The following is a 23,995-nucleotide window of genomic DNA, read 5'->3' as shown; positions in this document are numbered from 1 at the left end:
TCTACTACTACTACTACTACTTCTCACCTTTATTTAAAATTAAAATTAAATTTAGTGGCACGGTGGCACGGTGGCAACACTGTCGCCTCACAGCAAGAAGGTCCCGGGTTCGAATCTCGCTGCGGTGTGTCCTCCACCATGCCTTCGGTGCCTGCTGCTCGAGGAAAAAAAGGGCCTTTCTGTGTGGAGTTTGCATGTTCTCCCCGTGTTCACCTGGGGTATCCTCCGTAAAACATACCCCCACTAAAAACATGCAAGAAGATCACCACCTGACCAATGGTGACAAAACGGAATTGGGTCCCCGGGCGCCGCTTGGATGGCAGCCCACCGCTCCTGGTCTGCCGTGGAGGAAGGACGACCAGGATGGGAGAAATGCGGAAGACAAATTTCACCTTCGTGTGCAGTGTCCAGCATGTGCATGTTGTGTGATAATAAAGGGGAATGTCTCTCCCCCTGATTCTTCTTCTTCTTCTTCTTCTTCTTCTTTATTGTAAACATTTTATGTTTATGTCTATGCTTAACCTGCTGCTGCAACCGAGGAATTTCCCAAATTGGGATCAATAAAGTGAAATCTAAGTTTAAGTCTACTATCCTCTTCTCACTAGACACAGTGCAGATGAACAACAGTTAACAGAAAGAGGAAATCATCTTATACTGAGAAATACTATCTTTTCTGGGTGAATAATTGGCCCTTTGCTAAATCCCTACTCCAAACAGCAATTGTCCAATCATAGCCTAGTAACTGTAACTGGGGCAATGGCAGGCCTGTCAAGCTTGTCATTTCTCTACATTTTGATGCAGTCTGCATGAGGTTCTAGAAGAAGAGCAACACTCTGGAAGAAGAGCATCACACGTTTAATCCATTCTGGATTAAACTTGTCGTTATGTGTTCTAACATAAGATGCATGTTAGCATGTCAGTTTAACGAGCTTACTGCCTACAGCAGTAACTAAGCATTACGTCCAAAGGCAGTGGGTGTGTTATTAATCATCTGTTACTTTGTGGGGTTGCAGATTACCTCAGAAAAATACCCGTTCAAGACCAACACATCCACTGTTTGTGGCTATGTCAATCTCTGATCCAAGATGCATTTATATCAGAAATTTTAGTAATGATAGCAGCTTAGTCCTGCTCTGTGTTTGTTTTAGGGGACCTTTGCACTCAGTCAGACTTGCGTTGGATACCATTGTATTTGCCAAATTCGTTTTTCGTATCCTCAAATCTTTATCTCGTAAAAATGAAGCACACTGTTTGAGAATGCAGTTTAGCTGCTAATCTTTCAGTTGTGGGAGACATCTTTCACTACTGTTGATGTCCAGCTGATGACAGAGACACTGATGAAACAAGAGTTTGTTTATTGGCTGCATTGCATGTGGTTTTGAATGAGGAAATCCACAACTTTCTTTTAAGGGTGCAATGGCCAGTTCAAGACGGGGCATGCCAAAATGGTGTGGTAGAAGGGACATTACCCGGGTCATCCACAGCACTTGCCATTTGGCCATGGTATAATTGTTGCCCTGAACTGATGAGATTTTGGTGGTCAGAGGTCAAGGTCACTGTGACCTCAACTGGTAACTTGACTGGTTGGCGGAGGCATACAACCGCATGACGGTAATTCTAGGGCTGTTTAAGAGAACAGGTATGTATGCTGGCAAAATTAAATTTCAGTGGGACAAAAGAATATTGTTGAAAGAAATTTTTGAAAAAGGAAAAAGGTTTGTGTGCTTGTCTGTGAATGCTTGCTTTCCCACCCTGCTCCGTGGGATTTTTCTCCAGTCTACAGACACTCTTGACACAGTCCACACATTCTCAGCATACAGCATGGTGTATAACTAGACATTTTGACATGTCATAGCAGGAAAAGCATTAATAAATTAATGTCTGCATTTCATTTAGGTGTGTCAATTAGAGGACCCTGGTATTGTGGATGCTGGCTGATAGGCATGGCTAATTTGGACACTTGAATGGAGCAGGGTCTACATCGAATGTATTTGCTATATTACTTTCTTGTGCTGTGAGAAGTTAAAATGTGAAAAGAGCCACTAAAGCATAAACTGGGCCCACTTGACTTTTTGTCTTCCCCAACATTCACACCAGTGTGATTGTATACCTCACTTGTGTTGTATCAGGTCAGCAATTGTCTTGAGTCTTAGGGAATGCAAGGTTGAGGTTGAACACAGGTGTATGCCTGTGTGAGCCGAGGTCATTCAACATACAAACATACAAAGAGAGGTTGAAGCTCAACTCAGCCATGATTCCCTAACATTGTAGTTGAAATTATTCAACTGCAGACCGTTTTTGTGCTTCCTCGTGGCATCTGAGATGTCCAAACCGCTTCCATATAATTGACATTGTCTTACCTTTTTAAGGGCTCACCGTTTAGGCTCTTGTCAGGAGACAAGAAAGTTTGCCTTTTGATTGTCCAGGCAGAAAACTCACTTGTGTCAATATATAAATGATTCAATTCATGAATTTTATCAAAGTGGTTATATATAACATCTGTCTTCACCTCAACAAATCATTTTTATATATATATTTTGAGTGTATAACATACTATATACAGTATGTACGTAATCAGAACAGATAGTATGTATGTTTGTACAGCACTATTGATGAAATAATAAAAAATAAATAAAAAAGTATGACTAATATTCATAGCAGTTGCAGTGGATGTCAGGCAGGGCTATGGTGGGAGACGTAGCTATAATCCACAATCCAGGTTCAGCCACTATCCATGGGAACCTGCAAGACGACAAAGCACAAAGACTCCGGGAAAGAAGCTAAGTTAGTAAGATGCCTTGGTAGGACATGAAAGCGTTTACACCGTACAGCGGTTTATATTTTTGTTATGATATGAATTTTTAATATCCTGTCATACCGGTGTATTTGATTACACAACATTCGGAATGCTGTGCCGCGCTGGCACGGACCCTTTTCAATGTTGCGCTCCTAAAACCGCATCGTGCGAGGCATGGTGAGGGTAAACTGTAGTGCTCTGTGTTATGTTATGGTGAAGATGGATGGGATAGACATTGAAAGTTCTGAAATCGAAGCTGCACAACTAGAATAACATGATGACACAGAAGAACTATTGCCAAGAAGAGGAACCATGTCTGTTGTTTGGAAGGTTTTTTTGGTTTCAAAAAATCTGACGTCTATCAAACAACCATTTTATGCAAGTGTTGTCGGGTTAAAGTTGTCACTGGAGGTGGTAACACGAGCAGTTTGCTCTACCACCTTAGCCTTAAGAATGAAATACCAAGCAGAAAATACTTCAGCCACATTGAAATTCCCAGCTTGTACCAATTAACCTGTTTAATATGAGCGCCCCCTGTACAGGGGGCAGGGTGAGATGTGCGCAGTTGCTCATGCTAGGAATGTCTCCTCTTATGACTCTGCATTAGTTTAAGATCAATCATGAAGGTCCTGGTTGTTTATATGAAGAGGAAGGGGGTTCTTGAGTGAAGGGAGCCCTCTCTCATGTGATATACTATCTCTGGCGTTACTTCCTTCTGCATCGTCATTGGTGTTTCTGTGATGAATTTGGGTGCTGCCCCTCAATTCTCTTGACTCTGAATGGTTGATAGAGGTGTCAATCATCAAAATTGACCAATGGGTTGCTGAGATATTGACTGGTGTAAGTGCGCTGTTAGTTTCACCGCTCTATCTCATTTACACATGAATGAGCAGAGCGCTCATGGAGGACCCCACTGAGCAGCCCGAGATGTTATTTTACTGTTTTATTTGCATTTCGTCCTTTTATGAGAGATAAGAACAATTGCAAGCAGAGAAAAGGCTAAAAAAGTGTTTTCAACAGAGATGAGCGCCTAGACATACCTGTAGTAAAACATCTGTAAAACTGCTCAGGTTCATTTTTTTAGCATGTACTTTTGCAGTTACTCATCAGATATTAATTTACTAATTCCTAGTTGAATTTGACTACTTTCCCATGATTTAAAGGTGGTTTTCACTCTAAATAATGTTTTTTTTTAAGGTGGTGATAAAAATGTAATTTTCTACTGTCTTCCAGATGAAAGAAAAAAAATACCGTCATATACCGTGAAACTGTTATAATTTTGAAAAATACCATGATACACATTTTTGTTCATGCTGCACAGCACTAGGATACCATGGCTAATGGTGTCGAATGCAGCACTAAGATCTAACAGGACTAGTACAGAGTCCTTTGTCTGATGCAATTAGAAGGTCATTTGTAACTTTAACCAGTACTGTCTCTGTGCTGTGATGTACTCTAAATCTTAACTGGAAATCCTCAAATAAACTATTGTTGTGTAGAAAGTCACACAGCTGATTAGCAACTGCTTTCTCAAGAATTTTTGAGAGAAAGGGAGGTTCAATATAGGTCTACAGTTGGCCACTTGGATTAAGAGTAGGCTTTTTAAGAAGAGGTTTTATTACAGCTACTTCAAAGGACTGTGATACATAGCCTGTTGATAGAAGACCGATTGATCATATCCAATAAAGAAGAGCCAATTAAGGGTGTAACTTCTTGACGATTTTGAGGATGAACAGTGTTTCCCACAGGATTTTAGGAGACTGTGGTGGGAGGGTCTCTGACCCTCGGGGTTGGGTGTGTGTGTACATTTTCAAGCCTGATGTATCTCTTTAGGGCATTTTGAGACCACTGAATGTAATATAAATTGCTGTATATGAACATAACAGGTTGGTATCATCCTTAAGAACATACAAAGGCATATCAGGAATATTTCAAATTTAATCTTGAAAAAAAAACCATGACACAAAGTCATTAATTCATTCACTCACTCATTCAATCAATTGTTCATTTGTTCATTCACTCACTCGTTCATTCATTCTCTTAATCTTCAGAAACGCTGTGATTCAGACTGTTTTCTCCCCGTTTTTTTTTTTTTTTTTTTTTTTTTACACTTACCGACTTTCCCTTTTTGTTTTTTCGGCATCAGCCTTGCGATGGGCCCCCTCATAACCGTGGGCCCAGGGCAGCCGCACCCTCTGCCCCCCCGCCGGCTCCACTACAGCTTTTAAGCCATAACCTCACCCCTCTTCACCGATAAGGCTGTGGCAGAGTCACTGACTCAGTGCTGTCGGATCCCTCTTTTCTTTTTCTTTTCTTTTTCTTTCTCGCCGACGAGAGATATTAAATAATTAATTTCATGTTAATTTTTATAAACGGGTAGAGAGAGAGCACAAACGACAGAGGGATGAGAGAGAGAAATAGCGCAAGCGGGAGAGGGAGAAATAGCGGACAAGTAGCTAGCTACTGGGAAATCAGCACCAGGGATAGCGGAAAGTTAGACTCTGTTTGGTATGTTAGAAGTTGACTGGTGCAATGAGATCAGCAACATGGCCGACACTGCTCCGCTATCGAACTTGATACCTGCCCAAAAGAAAAGTTACACTTACCTCACACAATCTTGAAATGCCGTCCCGGCCTGCTGTCATGTATGGATCATAGACTGTATGGATGCGGTGTCGCCGGATCGCGCCAAATGCAGCAGACAGTAGGACCGTCTATGAATGCGACCTGTTGGCGCGTGCGTGTGTGTTCACGCGCGCGCTCTCGCTCGCGGGCTATAGAGTAGAGTAGGCTACAGCTGTGTAATCGGCTGACTGACGGATCTGGTTATTATTATTATTTTTTAGGTGGGGAGGAGGGTGGAAAGCGGGGGGGTGGGGGGGGTGGGGACGAGACTGTGGCGGGCCCAAACGAGACTGTGGAGGGCCGCCACAGTCTCCTTAATTGGTGGGAAACACTGGTGAAATTATTTTGGTGAAGTTGGTGAAGGTTGACAGGTGAAAAGCGGTCTACGACAGGGTTATTGACTATTTCTATGATTACTGTGTTTCAAAATAAATCAGTACCTATTGAGGGCAGAAGGGGATGAATGCTGTGTCTAATAGTAAGAATTTTATCATTGAAGAAGCTTATGAAGTCATTACTACTGAGAGCTAAAGGAATATATGGTTGAATGGAATTATGACTCTCTGTCAGCCTGGCTACAGTGCTGAAGCCAATTGAGTCTAATAATGAGATAAACACAGTACTCGTCGTCTTCTGCTTATCCGGATCCGGACCGCAGGGCAGCAGCCTCAGCAAGAAAGCCCAGACAGCCCTCTCTCCGGCCACTTCCACCACCTCCTGCTGAGGGATACCAAGGTGTTCCCAGGCTAGCGGAGAGACATGATCCCTCCAGTGTGTCCTGGGTTGGCCCCGAGGTCTCCTCCCTGCAGGACATGCCCGGAACACCTCCCTAGGGAGACGTCCAAGAGGCATCCTTGCAAGATTCCTGAACCACCTCAACTGGCTCCTCTCAATGCAAAGGAGCAGCAGCTCTACTCCGAGCCCCTCCTGGATATCTGAGCTCCTCACCCTATCTCTAAGGCTGAGCTCAGACACCCTGAGGAGGAAACTCATTTCAGCCGCCTGTATTAGTGATTTTGTTCTCTTGGTCATTACCTGTAGTTCATGACGTAGATCAAATGGTAAATGAAGAGGTTCGCCTTCCAGCTTAGCTCGCTCTTCACCGCAGCAGACTGTTTGAGTGCCTGCAGTATGTGTTTGGTTCACTAATAAAATCGGTCAAATTTATAGAGATGAGAGCTGCTCCCTCCAAAGTGGGATGGATGCTGTCTCTCCTAATCAGATCAGGTCTTCCCCAGACATTCTGCCAATCTATGAAGCCCACATCGTTTGCTGGACACCACCTCGACAGCCAGAGATTGAATGATGACATACAGTTAAACGTCCAATATAGAGATCTTTCCACCTGTTTGCAATGATATTACATTAATGATGTATGCCGATGACTTCATGTTATATACCCTTTGAAAAAATGCAACACAAGTTGTTTTAGATTTATGGATGTGGAGATGATTGTGTTTCTTTACTTTAACTGACCAAGTATTTTGTACTCTCTGAATGTCTAATTTTGATATTAAGCTGTTATTACACCTACCTGTCTAGGGACTGCTGGTGAAAAACAGCAATTAGCTAAAACCCAGTACATTACATCTCTCCTTGTTTTACATAAGGTTAATGTTTTTTGTGCGTAGTCCATCCAAATAAAAATAGATGAAACATGAAGCAGGATGTCTAAGCAGTGGATATTTAAAAAGTTTGGCAGATAACAATAAAGGTTTAGCAAGATGCCACTAGTTTTTGTAATTTTGATGAACTGATACTTTAAAATTTGTCCTTTTCCAGGCACAGATATTTCAGTGGGGGAGGAGGTTGCAATTAAGTTGGAATGTGTGAAGACCAAACACCCCCAACTCCACATCGAAAGCAAGATCTACAAGATGATGCAAGGAGGAGGTGATGTGTCAGCTCACATACTGGAATCCTCTTTTTTCATTTGAGCCTTGAACCTTGAAACTTGATACCCTAATAGCGTATGTGGTGGAATGGAATGGTGGCTCAGCTGTAAGTACGGCATTTAGTAGCATTATCGCGTAGTTTGTTTGCCCCCTGCCACCCTGAATAGGAGGAGCAGGCCAGAAAACCGTAATAGTGCAGACTGCAAAGAATATGATGTTACTGAAGTTTCAACCCACACACATCAGCAAATGCTTTATGTTTTCCATGATGATCCTACTGAAGATGACCTAAGGCTACATTTTTGTGTTCTTATCATTGTAATTGCATTAACTCCCATGTTTTTGCAGTGGGCATTCCAACAATAAAGTGGTGTGGCGCAGAAGGTGATTACAATGTGATGGTGATGGAACTGCTGGGGCCCAGTCTGGAGGATCTCTTCAACTTTTGCTCCCGCAAATTCAGTCTTAAGACAGTCCTGCTGCTCGCTGATCAGATGGTGAGAGCACTTACTCTCCTCACACACAATTTCTTTACCTTCTGACCACTGCCCACACACATCCCATATTCTACTGTCAGATAACATCATATTTTCCACCACTAATCCAGAGCATCACCGACCGATATATGGAGTTAACTTTATAGTAGAACTTTTAGATCATTTTCTTTTTCTGTTGTATCAATTTTGTAAAGAAAATTGTGCCATTTTCTATGTATGAATCAGTAAAGAAGAAAGCCTCTTTTATTAGGATTGCCCTTAGAAAGTAATTAATAAAATGCATTTCAGGGAGATGTTCTGATGTTTTGAGAGTGCAGCATCAAACACAATACTGCATTGTTAAGGGGAAATGGACCATAACAGACATGAAATGTTGAACCCTTGTAAGTAGCTTACAGTGGGTGTAATTAGCTTTGTTAAGACTCCCCTTAATATTATTAAGGGCAAAAGTATGGTATGATAAACTGAGTCGGTTGTAGTTAATAATCCTAGCAAACTTGACTGAGGTATGTACAGTTCAGTCTAAATCTGTAGGCAAGATTGTAGGCAGCAATGGTTTCCAAAAGTCCCAATCCACTCAAATCCACTGACTTCTTTTTCACATCGTAGAATGTTTGAGCTTCACTGTACAGAATGATACACGATACTGTGCAAAAGTTTTAGGCAGGTCTGAAAAATGTTGTAAATTAAGAATGCTTTCAAAAATGTAAGTGTTAATAGATTACTTTCTACAATTAACAAAATGCAGTGAATGAATAGAAGAGAAATCTAAACCAAATCAGTATTTGGTGTGACCATCCTTTGCCTTCAAAACAGCATCAATTCTTCTAGGTACATTTGTACACAGTTTTTGAAGGAACTAGGTTGGTAGGTTGTTCCGAACATCTTGGCTTCCTTAAATCCTTCTGTCTCTTTAAGTAATAAGATAAGATAGACTTTATTTATCCCACAATGGGGGGGAATTCACATGTTACAGCAGCAACAAGACAGATCCCAGACAGACTCAATGATGTTGAGATCAGGGCACTGTGGGGGCTATACCACCACTTCCAGGACTACTTCTTTACGCTGAAAATAGTTCTTAATGACATTGGCTGTATGTTTGGGTTCGTTGTCCTGCTGCAGAATAAATTTGGGGCCAATCATACCCCTCCCTGATGGTATTGCATGATGGATAAGTTTCTGCCTGTATTTCTCAGCATTGAGGACACCATTAATCCTGACTAAATCTCCAACACCATTTGCAGAAATGCAGCCCCAAACTTGCAAGGAACCTCCATCATGTCGCCTGCAGACACTCATTATTGTACCGCTCTCCAGTCGGTCTGCGAACAAACTGCCTTCTGCTACAGAAAAATATATTTCAAATTTTGACTCAACAATCCAAAGCACCTGCTGCCATTTTTCTGCACCCCAGTTCCTATGTTTTCGTGCATAGTTCAGTCGCCAGACTTCTCCGGACAGTAGATGAGTGTACCTGGGTCCCACTGGTTTGTGCTACTTCTGAGCTGATGGCACTGCTGGACATCTTCTGACTTCAAAGGGAAATAAGCTTGATGTTTCCTTGGCCGACCACTGCGTCTGCGATCCTCTAGGTTGCCCTTTTCTTTTTGCTTCTTCAGAAGAGCTTGAACAGCACATCTTGAAACCTCAGTCTGCTTTGAAATCTTTGTCTGGGAGAGACCTTGCTGATGCAATATAACTACCTGGTGTCTTGTTGCTGTGCTCAGTCTTGCCATGGTGTATGACCTCTGACATGATACTGTCTTCCACAACCTCACCTTGGTAGCAGAGTTTGGCTGTTCCTCACCCAGTTTTAAGCATCCTACACAGTTGTTTCTGTTTCAGTTAATGACTGTTTCAACCTCCATGTGAAATTGATGATCGTTAGCATCTGTTTGACATAATTTGTTGATCATACACCTGACTGTAATCCTAAAAAATCCCTGACTTTGTACAAGTGTACCTATAAGAATTGATGCTTGTTTGTTGGCAAAGGGTACCAACACCAAATATTGATTTGATTTAGATTTTTTCTTTTGTTCGCTCACTTTTTACTTTAAAGTACTCATGTACTTTTAAGGATTTTAACAAGATAATGTACCTTTTTTGTGGAAAAACCACATTAGAAATTCATTATTAGTATAAGTTTGGTGCTTTATATGCATCTTACAAATTGTCTGGAAGGTTTGTGTAACATAATTAATGAGAAAAAGGGATTCAGGAATATATTGGTATATGGTGTGCTTACTGTCTGTCCTGTTAGCCAGCTCATCACTGAAAATGTCCTGGAATATTCCTGGAAAATGGTCATTGTGACCTTACAAAACACATTTTTGGCCATAACTCAAGAATTCATCTGGTAATTATGACAAAATTTCACACAAATGTCTGATAGCAGTAAATGATGAAGTGATGACATTTTATATCCAACAAGTCAAAGGGCCACTTCACTGTGAGGTAATGTTCTGCAAAAATATTTTTCTTTATTGAATAGAAAAATACATCGTACACCCTCTGAATTCAAGATTCTCTTTCCCACAGAACTAATACTAGCTGAATTGCCTTGTAACTCATCATAAAACACACTTAATTCAAACTCAGCATAAACAAAATAACTCACCAAACCTGTTTTTGTTAAGCATTCCACTGTTCCAACAATCACCAACTGTGTTTGTTCGAAAGAAACCCTTAACCCACGAGTTAGATAAGAGATAAGACTTTATTGATCCCACACCAGGGAAATTTAGTTGTTACAGCCAGCAAGTATTACGAAGAGCAAGCACATTGCTCATAAAGAAGTCAAAATAAAGAAAATGTACAGAATACAGAATAGAATAAAAACTATGTATATGTACATTTGTACAGATTGTAGAAAAAATAGTATATGCCAAAAAATCCTACTGCCACAAAAAAGTGCTATTGCTGGTATTCTTATGAGAAAACTGCTAATGACATATGTATTGTATTGCACTTAAGAAATGCTGTTGCACCTGAGAAATAAAAGGACTATGTATATGCACAATATATACAATTTATAAAAGTACTGTTGCCAGTATGGATAATGAATAGTGTTGTTGCACAACTGAGAGAAACATACAACTTAGAAATTGCACCAGATGAAATGGATAATGTGATCATACGGTACCAGTCAAAGGTGTGGACACACCTTCTCATTCAATGGTTTTTCTTTTATTTATTTTTTTTTATTTTTTTTTTTATTTTATATTATATTTTTCCTTTCAACTTAAAGTGTTTCTGCTTTCCTTCTTTAATAAGAAATATATATAAGTAACAGCCATGACTTAAACACTTGCAAAAAATTGCATTGGTAATAAATTGAATTATGTATGTACAACTAGAAAACACAAATAGTGCAGCAGTCAGTATTGCAGTCCTTCTATAAAATAAAATGAAAATAATAAAATAAAATAATACCCCACCCCCACCACTAACATTCTTTTCTTCGTTTCGCACGCTTTGCCGACATTCTCATCCCCTGCCTCCTTCCTCTTCTCGCCCCCAAACGTCTGTCCCAACCACCGCAGCATTTAGTTTAACTTTACTTTTTACTTTTAGCTAGCTCAGTCTCCTTTTTTACAGTTTATACGCCGCCGTTCATTCTTCTTCTTCGTGTTTGCGTTTCCGTGGTTTCTCGCGCCGGTTGCACTACAGACTGGAGTGTGCCTGCGCACAGCCAATGGGCGTCTTATACGTCATCACGTAGCATTACGACAGTGTTCATGGGAAATGTAGGACGGACTGTCAGGGGGACAAATGACCAAGAACTGTAGAGCGGCTCTGACTGACATGATTGCCTAATGCATTACCAGCCAAATTGGCTAGTAAGTTTTTATTTACACCCGCCAATATGAATTTTAAACCGCATTTGGCGGGTTGGCGGGTGTTAATTTAGAACCCTGGTTAAGATGTGTCTGCTACTTGAACTCTGTGAAGCATTTATGTGGGCTCTAATCTGAGTTGCTGTTAATTTGTGGTTTCTGAGGCTGGTAACTCTGATGAACTGATCCTCTGCAGCAGAGGTAACTCTTTGTCTTCCTTTCCTGTGGCAGTCCTCATGAGAGCCAGTTTCATCATAGCGCTTGATCATCATGCAACTGCACTTGAGGATACGTTCGAAGTTCTTGAAATTTTTCCAACCGACTGACCTTCATGTCATAAAGTAAAGATGGACTGTCGTTTCTCTTTACTTAGTTGAGTGGTTCTTGCCATAATATGGATTAGAACAGTAGTCAAATAGGGCCATTCACTGTATAGACCTTTGTACCAGCCCTACCTCTGCACAACACAACTGATGGTCTCAAACACATTAAGAAGGCAAGAAATTCCAGAAATTAACTCTTGACAAGGCACACCTGTTAATTGAAAACCATTCCAGGTGACTACCTCTTTAAGCTGATTGAGAGAATGTCAAAACGTGTGCAAAGCTATGACCGACAACAACCTGACCCTCAACACCAAGAAGACAAAGGAGCTCATCTCGGATTACAGGAAAACCAAAGACTGCAGTCACAGCCCCATTCACATCTACGGGGCTGAGGTTGAACATGTCTCCAGCTTCAAGTTCCTGGGCGTCCACCTCTGGTCCATCTCTGAGGACCTCTCCTGGACCCTCAACTCCTCCACCTTGATAAAAAAAAGCTCAACAGCGCCTCTACTTCCTGAGGAGACTGAGGAAAGGTAACCTGACTCATCAGATTCTGGTCAACTTCTACTGCTACACTAAAGCATCCTGACCAACTGCATCTCAGTATGGTATGCTCCCCCCCCAACCCCCACCACCCTCCCATTGATACTGACACCCCCTCTACCACGTCATGGCTCCCCTACAACCCCTACCCCCCCTCCGATTGAGTGACGACTGGATGTCCTCTGTATTAATCTGCAATGTAGGAAAAATAAATAAATAAAGAAAAGGTATTGAATGAGAAGGTGTGTCCAAACTTTTAATCGTATTATAACAGTAGTGCAAAACAAAGTGGGTTTATGAAGTAGAACTGAGAAAGACAGCATCAACACAGTGCTACATTACATGATGCTGGCATTAAACAGTTCGGATGAAGGAAGTGCGGTAGTGCTCTTTCTTACAGGCTGGATGTAGCATTCTATTACTGAAGGAGCTGCTTAAGACCCCCTACTGTCTCATGCAGGGGGTGGGATGAGTTATCCATGATCAATGCTCCTCTGTGTTATTTTTCCAGTCCAGTTTGTTGTGAGCACCCAGGTATTTGTAATCTAAAGACGAAGCTGGTTACAACCTCTCTGTAGTCCAGTTTGCTCCCCTGTGATACACATCCAACGATGGCTGTATCATCAGATAACTTCTGTATGTGGCAGCTGTCGGTGTTGTGTCAAAAGTCCAATGTGTAGAGGGTGAGGAGAAAAGTGGAGAGCACTGTCCCCTATGGAACCCCCATGCTGCAAACTACCACATCAGACATGCAGTCCCGAAGCCTTACATACTGTGTCTGTTGGCAAGGTAGGCAATGGTCCACGCAGTCATGTGGCAGTCTGTGTCGGTGTCCTTCCAGCTTCCCCCTGAGCAGTGATGGTCGGATTGTGTTTAAAGCACTGGAGAAGTGGAAAAACATGACCCTCACCATGCTTCCAGTATGCTCCAGATGAGAAAGAGATCGATGGAGCAGGTAGATGACTGCCTCCTCCATGCCAATGCCTGGACGATACGCAACCAACTGTAGGGGGTCCAGCTCACTGTTTTTCCTTGCTGCTGCTCTTTGCCATTGCTGGCCTGTTTGTGCTAATGGGTTCACTGAACGGAGTCTGTCATTGAACAGCAGCTCTCATTTGTTCTTACAAATCAGACCATTAAATTAATTGCCAGAAAAAAAATATATATATATATATCGGTGATGGACTCCAGTAGCCATTATATTAATCCAACCCCCCAACTCATGTATAGATCTTCTGTGCTGCTGGGTTGAAGGTGTGTTTGTAACATCCATGTTTTAGAATTTGTAGTTTCTTTGCAGCAACATCTGTGTTTGAAGCATTTTCTATTGGCTAGAACATCGTGTTCTATCAGGAGTAGCTGTATTGGCCAAGCATGTGCAAGGGTTGTGACTCTCTTGTCTCTGTCAATGATCTTGTGCCATGTGACAAAGCTTTCTGTCAGTTCATTGAAAAAATAGTCTCAAAGTGAAGACGCCATGATTCTCACTGGAAAATATTCACAGGAATTATACATGTCAATATTGTGATAATTTTCATTTTGCCTCACTTAATACCTTTTATTAAATCCTCTCAAAGTCTTCACAGCATATAGTTTGAATCAGGACAGACATGGATGTAAACTGCAATTTGACTGGTTGGTGGAGGCATACAACCACAATGCGGTAATTGTAGTTTCTTGTTGTTATCTGAATAATCAAACCTTTAACAATTATGAAAACAGTACTTGATACAATTATATTTGAAACAATGTTTAGAGTTCTAAATGTAATCATAAAGAAAATAAACAACTTAATAGAATATCTGGAAAAATGAAAAAGATTTTAATGAAAGGGCCTATGTAGCCATATGGTTATAGCACATGCTGCATGGTTGCAAATGTCACCAGTTCAATTATAGGCAAACTTTGACAACAGTCTTCTGTGTGCCACATTCACCTGTCAGGTATCCAGTAAAATCTACTGTAAATAATAGTTAATAAAGTTATGGTTTGTTCTGATTAAGGTCATGGTCACCCGGTTTAGTCAGCAAACATAAATCTGCTCTTGTCCTGCCCCAATATGTGACTTGACTATGGTGTATCGAATGAGATATCAGACAGAGGTGAGTGTGGCTGGTCAGCCAGCGCTTGGCGAATACTTGCATATTAACATGGTGTAGTGACCTAATTTGTCTGTTATTTTGTTACTCTCCACTACAGATCAGTCGCATTGAGTACATACACTCCAAGAACTTCATCCACAGAGATGTGAAGCCTGATAACTTCCTGATGGGACTGGGCAAAAAGGGCAACCTGGTCTACATTATTGACTTTGGCCTTGCTAAAAAATACCGTGACGCTCGTACACACCAGCACATTCCCTACCGCGAGAACAAGAACCTGACTGGCACTGCACGCTACGCCTCAATCAATACACATCTGGGGATTGGTAAAAAATAAATAAATATATAGAATACGCTGGCTAAGCTTGTGTGACATATGTATTTCTGAGTGCAGTAATGATCCTTTTCGTCCGCCTCTGGTCATTCTTCTCCTTGTCTCTTCTCTGCTTCTACAGAGCAGTCGAGGCGGGATGACCTGGAGTCCTTGGGCTATGTTCTCATGTATTTTAATCTGGGCTCGCTGCCTTGGCAAGGCCTCAAGGCTGCCACCAAGAGGCAGAAGTATGAACGCATTAGTGAGAAGAAAATGTCCACTCCCATCGAGGTGCTTTGTAAGGGATACCCCTGTGAGTCTCAACCTTTTTTTTTTTTTAAGCTTTCAGCATTTAAAATTATTCTAAAATGATTTTGTGTTCCTTATGGAATGTTTTCTCCATCTTTATCACAGCTGAGTTTGCGACCTACCTGAATTTTTGTCGCTCCCTGCGTTTCGATGACAAGCCGGACTACTCTTACCTACGGCAGCTCTTCAGGAACCTGTTCCACAGACAGGGCTTCTCATATGACTATGTATTTGACTGGAACATGCTCAAGTTTGTGAGTACTGATGTTATCTGAACTGTGTGTGGTTGATCAGCTACAGTATATGTGTGTAAGTGCATAAATATGTTTGAACAGTTTGTAGATACCTGCCTTAATTCATGGTGAGGTATTTGTGTTGATACCATGGCATTTTATTTCACATTAGCAAAAGGCAACACTGATACTTTGAGACTGAAATTATTTTACCTATATTTTGCATTTGATCAGCATTTGATTTGTATATTGTATTCATGTCATGTTCATTTTACCCTCAGTGTGTTTTATCTTTGTTATGGTGGAAAAGCCTTCGAAATGAATTTAAGCAGGGGAGATGACCTGTTGTGTAAAAATCATTCCACATCATATTCATGAAATTTGACTGCATGAGGTTCACATTTTTGACTTTCAGTGATATGTCTTGACAACTACTGGATATATTCTCTTTCCTGTCACTTTAGAAGCATATCAACTCACGAACGCTTCTGGACGATTTGGAGCCTGTGCGTCATGTCTCAAAAAGTTTTCTCAAGAAGTTTTACAAGTGACTGTCAACAACAATACACTTACTGGGAAAAAGGGAAGTTATGTTTGTTTTAAATGGAGAGAATGGGAGACAATGATGGACCAGGTGCAAGCGTCATTAAGAGTGCTAAGAACGGTGTGGATGGAAATACCAAGACACCAATCAGCTGTGGCTCTGAAGACGAAGAAGGTGCATGTCACTTGTGTCAGGCCCTCACAGGTTTTGATACAAAGTCACTGATTTGCAGACGATGCAAGAAGCACTACTGTATAAAATGCTTAAAGAAAGACGAAGTGGAGTATGTGATCTTACAGAAACCAAATACAGGCATTAAGTGGTTTTGTCCATACTGTGAAGAATGCGTGGAGAAGAGCATTGCGATCGAGCAAATGATTGAAGAGAAATGCCAGCAAATAATTCAAGAAATAGAGAAACGAATGCAGGAGCTTGAATCCAAGCTGGAGGGAAAATGTGACAAGGAGAGAGTGGTGCAAATTATTCAGGAGCAACTGAAAGATACTGATAAAGGCTCGACAAGTTGGGATGTTGCTGTCATAAACCCCCAAAAAACCACAAGTATCGCTAAAACTGTTCTGAGTGAACTTGACAAAAGGAAATCAAGAGAACGGAATATTGTCCTGTTCGGAATAAAGGAGTACAACTTGGAAAACAGAGAAGAGCGGCAGCAAAAAGAACTGTAAGTAGTGAAGGACTTGTTTAAATCACACAAAGTCTGCACGGCTGCAGATTCATTTGGGGAAACTCACCCGGAGTGAGGATGCAGAGGAGTCGGCGAGACCGAGGAGACCTATTTTGGTGACTCTGCAAAGCATGGAGCTTAAGACCAGCTGGTGAGGATGCATAAGACTGAGTGACTTGAGAATAACGATAAACCTGTCTCTGATAAGTCACAGTATGTCTGTAAAGCATCAGATGTTTATATACAAATGCAGATCAACTGCATAACAAATTGCATGAATTTAATGCTCGTTTGAAAGCACTTCCAGTTATTCATGTTATAGGAATTTTTGAAGTTAAGTCTAAAAATAAGAAGAAGAAATTTAATCCAGCAGAATTTTATTTGGATGACATTGACTGTTATAATTTATTTTTGAAGAACATAGTTAATGATATAGGTAGAGGTTTATTGCTTTATATTCAGAAATCACTCAAATTTAAAGAAGTTACAACATTGACTGAGTTTCAAGAGAATATTTTTGTGGAGATTAAATGTAACAGTCATGAGTTTTTGCTTGTGGGTTTAATTTATAGATCTGATAGTGGTACAGAGACAAATAATGAAAATCTTTTGGGTTTTAATGGAGGAGGTGTCAACTAGAAAGTATTTGCATACATTTCTAATGGGGGATTATAATCTACCAAAAATAGATGGGAAATTAGGTGATGCAAAAGGAGATAATCTCACATCACTGGATAATAGATTTTTGGAGTTTTATTGAAAATGTATTTTTGTTTCAGCATATACAAGAGGCTACAAGGTGGAGAGGTGATGATAAACCACATGTATTGGATCTTATTATTACAAATGAAGAGAATATGATTGAGGATATTCAGTATTTAAGTTTTTAGGTAAAAGTGATCACTGTGATGTGATGTGACCAAAACTGTGATCAGTGAAACTATGAGAAAAAATTATAAGGGAAACTCAGGAGGAATGTAGGGAATTGGAAGTTTTTGATTGGACGCAGTATTTATCTAGCAGTAATGTTGAAAATTTATGAAGATCAATAAAGAAAAAGTTGAAGGAAATAGAGGATAGGTATGTGCCAATCAGGAAAAAATAGTCACAGACTAAGAAATAAAAATATCCCTTGGATAGTATTACAAAAAAGAAAATTGAAGAAAAGAACAGTCTTGCAAGAAAGGCAATGAAAAGTAAAGATCCAGAGGTACAGAGGCCATATCACAGAGTCAGTAACTTTGTGAGAATGAGAACAAGGTATTTAAGGAAGACTTTTGAAGAAGATCTGGCAAAGCAATCTAAGCATAAACCAAGCGTTATTTGGAATTATATAAATAAGAGGACAAAAATTAAAACGAAAATAGGTGATCTATATACCGATCAGGATGATACTGATTCTCCGAAAACAAATGATGATAAGCAAAAAGCAGAAATTTTGTCTGATTATTTCAGTAGTGTATTTGTGAATGAACCTGAAGGGCACATACCTGAATTGCCAAAAGTGGATGTCCAAAGGAAACATTTAAAAATAATTCCTGAGGATGTAATTAAGCTTTTACAGAATATTGACATCAATAAGTCACCAGGGCCAGATGGGATTCATCCTAGGATTCTAAAGGAGTTGATGGGTGTAGTTGTTGAACCCCCAACACTGTTATTTAATAAATTATTCGAGGAGGCAACTCTACTGCGTGAATGGAAAGACGCACAAATTAGAGCTATTTTCAAGAAAGGACATTAGTCAATGGCAGAAAATTATAGACCTGTTAGTCTGTCATTGGTAGTTTGTAAGACAATGGAAAAAATAATTAGAAACTATATAGTAGATCATAAGAAGACCAACAGGTTTTTTATTAATAAGCAGTATGGATTTATATCTGGGAGATCAACATCACTTCAGCTTCTTACGGTTCTGGATAAGTGGACAGCAGCTTTGGACAAAGGGTAGCCAGTTGATTGTATATATATGGACTTCCAAAAAGCTTTTGATAAAGTTCCTCATAAAAGATTACTCTCAAAAATAAAATCTTATGGCTTAGATGACAGGGTTATAGACTGGATACAGGACTTTTTGCACAATAGGAAACAGCATGTAGGGGTAAATGGAGTTGTGTCAGGTTGGAAACCTGTGATATCAGAGTCCCACAAGGCTCAGTATTGGAGCCTGTTCTTTTTGTCGTATATATAAATGATTTACCAAGTGTGATACATTCTGATTTATACCTCTTTGCGGATGACACAAATATTTAGAACAATTATGAGGGACACAGACACACTTCACCTTCAAGCAGATCTTCATAGCATGAGTAATTGGTGTGATACCTGGTTATTGAATTTAAATCCAGAAATATGTAAGCATCTGCATGTTGGAGGAAAGGGTGACAACTGCGTTGAGTATGAGGTTGGAGACTTGCTTGTCCAACATGTAGAAGAGGAAAAGGATATAGGTGTGGTGGTTGATAGTTCATTAGAATTTACAAAACACATTTTTGAAAAAATTAAAATAGCAAATTCTAGGGTGGTGATAATAAAACAAACTTTTATAAATTTAAGTAAGGAAATTGTTTTACCATTATACAAAGCTTTGGTGAGATCTCATCTTGAATTTGCTAGCTCTATCTGGTGTCCTTAGAAAGCAAAATATATAGAAAAAATTGAAGCGGTTCAGAGACGAGTAACCAAATTAATCCCAGGTCTGAAAGAGATGTCATATGAAGAGAGATTAAGGCACTTAGAATTACCAACTCTTGTCTATAGGAGGTATAGAGGTGACATGATAGAGGTGTACAAACTTGTCCACAAAATATTCGATTAAGAGGGATTTCCTTAAAACTCCTCCCAAAAATGTGTCATTCTAACAAGAGGAGGTAGTGCAGGCTCCATCAGTGAATTCTTTTAAAAATAGACTAGATAAATTCTGGTCAAATAAGGATTTTTTATATATATAATTATAAAGCAAGTATATGATTTTTGTGGATTTGGACTATTTTTGAGATAATGTGGGAGATTATCCTGGATATGTTGTTATATGTATTTAAGTGATATGTATGCATTATTGAGGTTTTTAAACTGTATGTTGTATTTTGTTTATTTGTTTTTGTTTGGTTGTTATTATTTGGAGTCTGATGTAGAGGATTTATATCCTGTATCAGATGTATTTTCATTCATTTTCATTAAATTAAATATCATTAAATATTGCAATGATTCTTGTGTCAGGGTGATATCTAAAAGTAATTCTCAGTATTGATGAATAAGCATCCTTACTAGTTGTTCTAAGGAACTTCATCAAATACTTCAGTCTTGTGTTGCAGTTGTAAGGATGACTGTGTTGGTCAGTCCACCACTTTGGGCAACTATTTGGTGAATTGATAAATTCTTTAATGGCATTCATGCCCCCAAGAGGATGAATCCTACTAACTGTGTGATCCTCCTGACTTTTCCTCTTGCACAGGCCTATTCAACTAGTCCCCCCCAATTGGGGGTCATCTGGGCCACATGTGGCCCATGGGCTGCGATTTGACCAGTGCACGGTCCAGCCAGAGGAGTAGAGAAAAACACCTTTCACAAGCCTTTGGAAATTCCTACAGTAATACAGACCATGAATGCAACACTCCACATAGCGTAGCGACATTCAACCCACAATGCAGCACATTGTTGTGAAAGTGTGTCCAGTAGTGCTAGTAGTAGTAGTCCTATGATGCCATCTAAAAGATCTTTCTCAACCATGAAATGTAAAATTGATTATGAAAACCGTCGGTTTAACCCTGCCTGGACTGACATTTGTAATGAGTACGTTGCGGTACTTAAAGATTACAATGTCCGCAGACACCACATTGAGACACATCCAACTTTCCAGGCAAACTTTGATTGCATCTTACAACCGGAGCTGTACTACCATGGTGCGGACATACATCTTGTTACTCCCTGACTGACAGTACTCTTCACCAGTGTCTTTGGATTGCATTGACTTCTTATGTTCTTGTTAAGACCAAAAAATGTTACTTCTCCCACCAACAAAGTCAGCAGGGTATCTGTAGCCTACATATCAGCATAATGTTGGAGGTGTAACAAAGAGATGCTTAATATCACATGGGGTCATTTAAAACAATGGGCAATAGGTAGATGTGTAGTGTACTATTCATTCATGTATTCATCAGTGTTAGTTACTGTTAATACTTGTTTTGGGTTTGGGCACTGAAGAGTTTGACTTCTTTTTTATTAGTTAAATGCATTTTATGTTGTGCTAGGGTCGTATATGATAAGAATGTTTATTTTATTACAAAGGGGAAACAAATGGCATTGCTAAACTGTACTTTTTTGATTACATGCACTTTAGATGTGTCTTTTATTTCAAAAGGGAAACAAATGTTTCCAATACTGTGAAGTTTTTTGTTTTTATGCAGTTAGAAATGTTCTTGGGTATGATGAGACCAAAATGTTTATTCTTTTATTTCAAAAGTGCTGCTACTGCCTCAGATTCTGTTCAGTTACAGCTCTTTGATGTGCCAGTATCCAGTGTTACCAAATTGAAAGGATAAACAATTAATAAGCACAAATTTGTGTTGGTTTGAAATTTGTCATTACCTCCTCCTTACTGGCTGCTTAAAATGTCTGACCGAGCTTAAGTTCTTGGTTTTAAAATCTGGCCCAAATTAATTTGTAATTGAATAGCCCTGCTGTAGTACCACCACCAGGCTGACATTTTTGGCTTTTACTGAAATATAAAAATCCATTCAATAACACTATTGAATGGATTACTGTGAAATTTTCCTGTGCTACCACCAGAAGGTACCAGTTGTGTTTTTGTTGATTGTGTGTTATTATTGTACACAGGGAGCCAACCGTGCGGCAGAGGAGGCAGAGAGAGAGCGTCGGGACCGGGAGGACAGGCTGAGGCACGGCAGAAACCCAGGGGCCAGAGGAATACCTGCTGTATCAGGACGACCACGAGGAACCCAAGACGGAGCCCCGCCAACACCCCTAACACCCACCTCACACACAGGTCAGTTCACTCTGGCTTACCTCAGCCTCTCAGGACTCTGGTGCTATCAGTGTGGCATGATCCTCATGAAGAATACTGTAAAAACCACAGTATAATGGGAAGTGTTTCATGATTTTAAGATTTCAAGGCCAGTATTGAGTGGCTTACACTATATGCTTTATTTCAGTCAGCAATAAAAAGATGAAAATAAGTGATATATTGGGTGTTTTTTTTATGATGTCAATATCAACTGTCATGTTTCCTGACTTCTGTTGAAATTTTAGTCTGTATTTATATAGTCAGTACAAATATAAAGTTATTATGTAGCTGTTACTTTTATGCCAACATTAATACAGTTTCACTTACTGCATGACCACTTTTTTTAATTTTAAACTTTAAGATGTGGAAAAATGTTTTGTTGTCATTACAAACTCAGGCACTTAAATCAAAATATTGCACACTTTGACCAAATCTATTTGTGTTGAGTATTCATGAATTATATCATGATATCCATTCCCTCAGAAGTAGTTGGTGTGATGATGTTGATGTATTTTTTGTTTTTGGATCTCTGATCTCCAGCAAACACATCCCCTCGACAGGTGTCTGGGATGGAACGTGAACGAAAGGTCAGCATGCGACTGCATCGCGGGGCTCCTGTGAACGTTTCATCCTCAGATCTAACAGGACGGCAGGACACCTCTCGCATGTCCACCTCACAGGTACAAGACACCCCTGCAACATATCTGCTTTACTCTTATAATGTCTCCTAACCTCTAGCAAGAAAGAAGAAGCACTGTACTTAACATAGGCAATTCAGCCAATGCTAGGCCTGAAGTAGAAGCCCTCTTCTGAATGTGCATGAGAAGGCTGTACTTTAAGCTTTGTAGTAACCAGTAGCAGGTAGAATTACATTTTTCAGTTCATGAAACTTTGCTTTCATGGAGGTCTGTATATATAGACAGATATAGATATAGACACAGGACACAGGAGGAAGAAAGTCTTGATGCTCATCTGACAACACAACAGCCTTATGTTTCTTGTTAGAGAAACTATTCTGCTATTCAGTCCATCAATCAATCAATCAATCAATCCAGTTTTCTCCAGTTGTGTGGTTGGTGCAGAATGTGGGTTCTGAATGGGTTCTGACATACTGGGCCTTCTCTCTCCCTTCCCCCAACCTCAGAATAGCATTCCCTACGAGCATCACGCCAAGTAGACGCTCGCCATGTCCTTGTGTGACGGCGGCAACACTGGGTGAGTCCCATCCCTTAAACACCAGGGATGCATGAGTCTAAACCAGCGGTCCCCGACCTTTGTTGTGCCATGGACTGGTCTCACATAAAGCAGTATTTTGACGGACCAGCATTAAAACAAATAAAAATAAATCATTAAAAATACAACTCACCATTACGCTTAATGTAGTTGTTGTAATTGTGGGAGCCCTGCGCTTGTTTCTCTGCAACAAGAAGGCTTCATTGCCTCATTTGCGAGCCTGGCGCCACATATTACGCAGAGCAGGCTTGGTGCGTGAGAATCACCTGAAGCGATAAACCTGTATTTTAAGTAGGACTGCTGATATTGTCTCTTAAATGCAAGTTGTTTTTTTTTCTTGGAAGTTTTAGGCTCTTCTTCTGTCTCATCATTTGGCCTTTTCCCCTTTCCGAAGTAGCTCCTTAAAGACGTTTGTTTTTTACTCATTTTTTTCTAGCTTGTGGACTTACTTTTTTGCTACCATATCACGTGACCGAGATGAGCAGTTTGACGTGTACAGAGGCACAGGCGGATGCACCTGATTTTGAAAATAAAACTTCTTTCAAACTCTGATGATGAATAAAATACTTTTTGTTCAGTCTCTCTGTGTGGCCCAGTACCAAATGGCCCACGGACCGGTACCGGTCCACAGCCCAGTGGTTTGGGACCGCTGGTCTAAACTCCAGTTGTGTTGCCTCAGAGTCCTGTATTTAGTCATGGTTCTAGCATGTCTCATTTCCAGTCTAGTGTTTGTCATTTTATCTGAGACAAATTTAGTTCTCTCATAAACAAGGGGGCACCTTAGTGACACCATTGTCAAGTCCCAAACCTAAACTGTGTGTACTTGTTTCATTTCAGCTCAATGTGAGAATCCTTACTGCCTTCTGCTGTAATTGTTGGCCATGCTGATTTCTCTTTCCTGTTTCAGCAAGGCCAGGGCTTAGACTCTCTACAGTTGTTGTTACCAGTTACAGGCAGTTTCTGAATTTAATGACATGCTAACATGCTGACAGAATCAATGTTTGTGTGTTTTTAGCTGAGTTAGACCA

At 40.2% G+C, this 23,995-nt stretch overlaps 1 protein-coding gene across 8 annotated transcripts in view; it reads left to right on the top strand.

The window, feature by feature from the left end:
• Window positions 1-23,995, top strand: part of csnk1db (casein kinase 1, delta b) — a 42,205-nt gene that overhangs the window by 5,370 nt on the left and 12,840 nt on the right. Inside the window, exons 2-9 of one of the 8 annotated variants that reach the window (XR_013079279.1) lie at window positions 7,205-7,315; window positions 7,666-7,814; window positions 14,725-14,953; window positions 15,083-15,253; window positions 15,355-15,503; window positions 21,548-21,716; window positions 22,295-22,414; window positions 22,879-22,949. Coding sequence is in view for 5 of the 8 variants with exons in the window: in XM_076759858.1 (XP_076615973.1) it covers window positions 7,205-7,315; window positions 7,666-7,814; window positions 14,725-14,953; window positions 15,083-15,253; window positions 15,355-15,503; window positions 21,548-21,716; window positions 22,275-22,414; window positions 22,884-22,934 (1,169 nt within the window). In the remaining 3 variants the exon portion in view is untranslated. Of the gene's footprint in view, window positions 1-7,204; window positions 7,424-7,665; window positions 7,815-14,724; window positions 14,954-15,082; window positions 15,254-15,354; window positions 15,504-21,547; window positions 21,717-22,274; window positions 22,415-22,878; window positions 22,950-23,995 lie in introns of those variants that run through there. The other 7 variants (XR_013079281.1, XM_076759858.1, XM_076759860.1 and 4 more) reach the window with 7 other exon arrangements.

Source organism: Chaetodon auriga, chromosome 20, assembly GCF_051107435.1.
Source record: "Chaetodon auriga isolate fChaAug3 chromosome 20, fChaAug3.hap1, whole genome shotgun sequence".
Lineage (NCBI taxonomy): Eukaryota > Metazoa > Chordata > Actinopteri > Chaetodontiformes > Chaetodontidae > Chaetodon > Chaetodon auriga.
The sequence above is the reverse complement of the archived record's forward strand: the minus strand, read 5'-3'. Positions and strand labels throughout refer to the sequence as shown.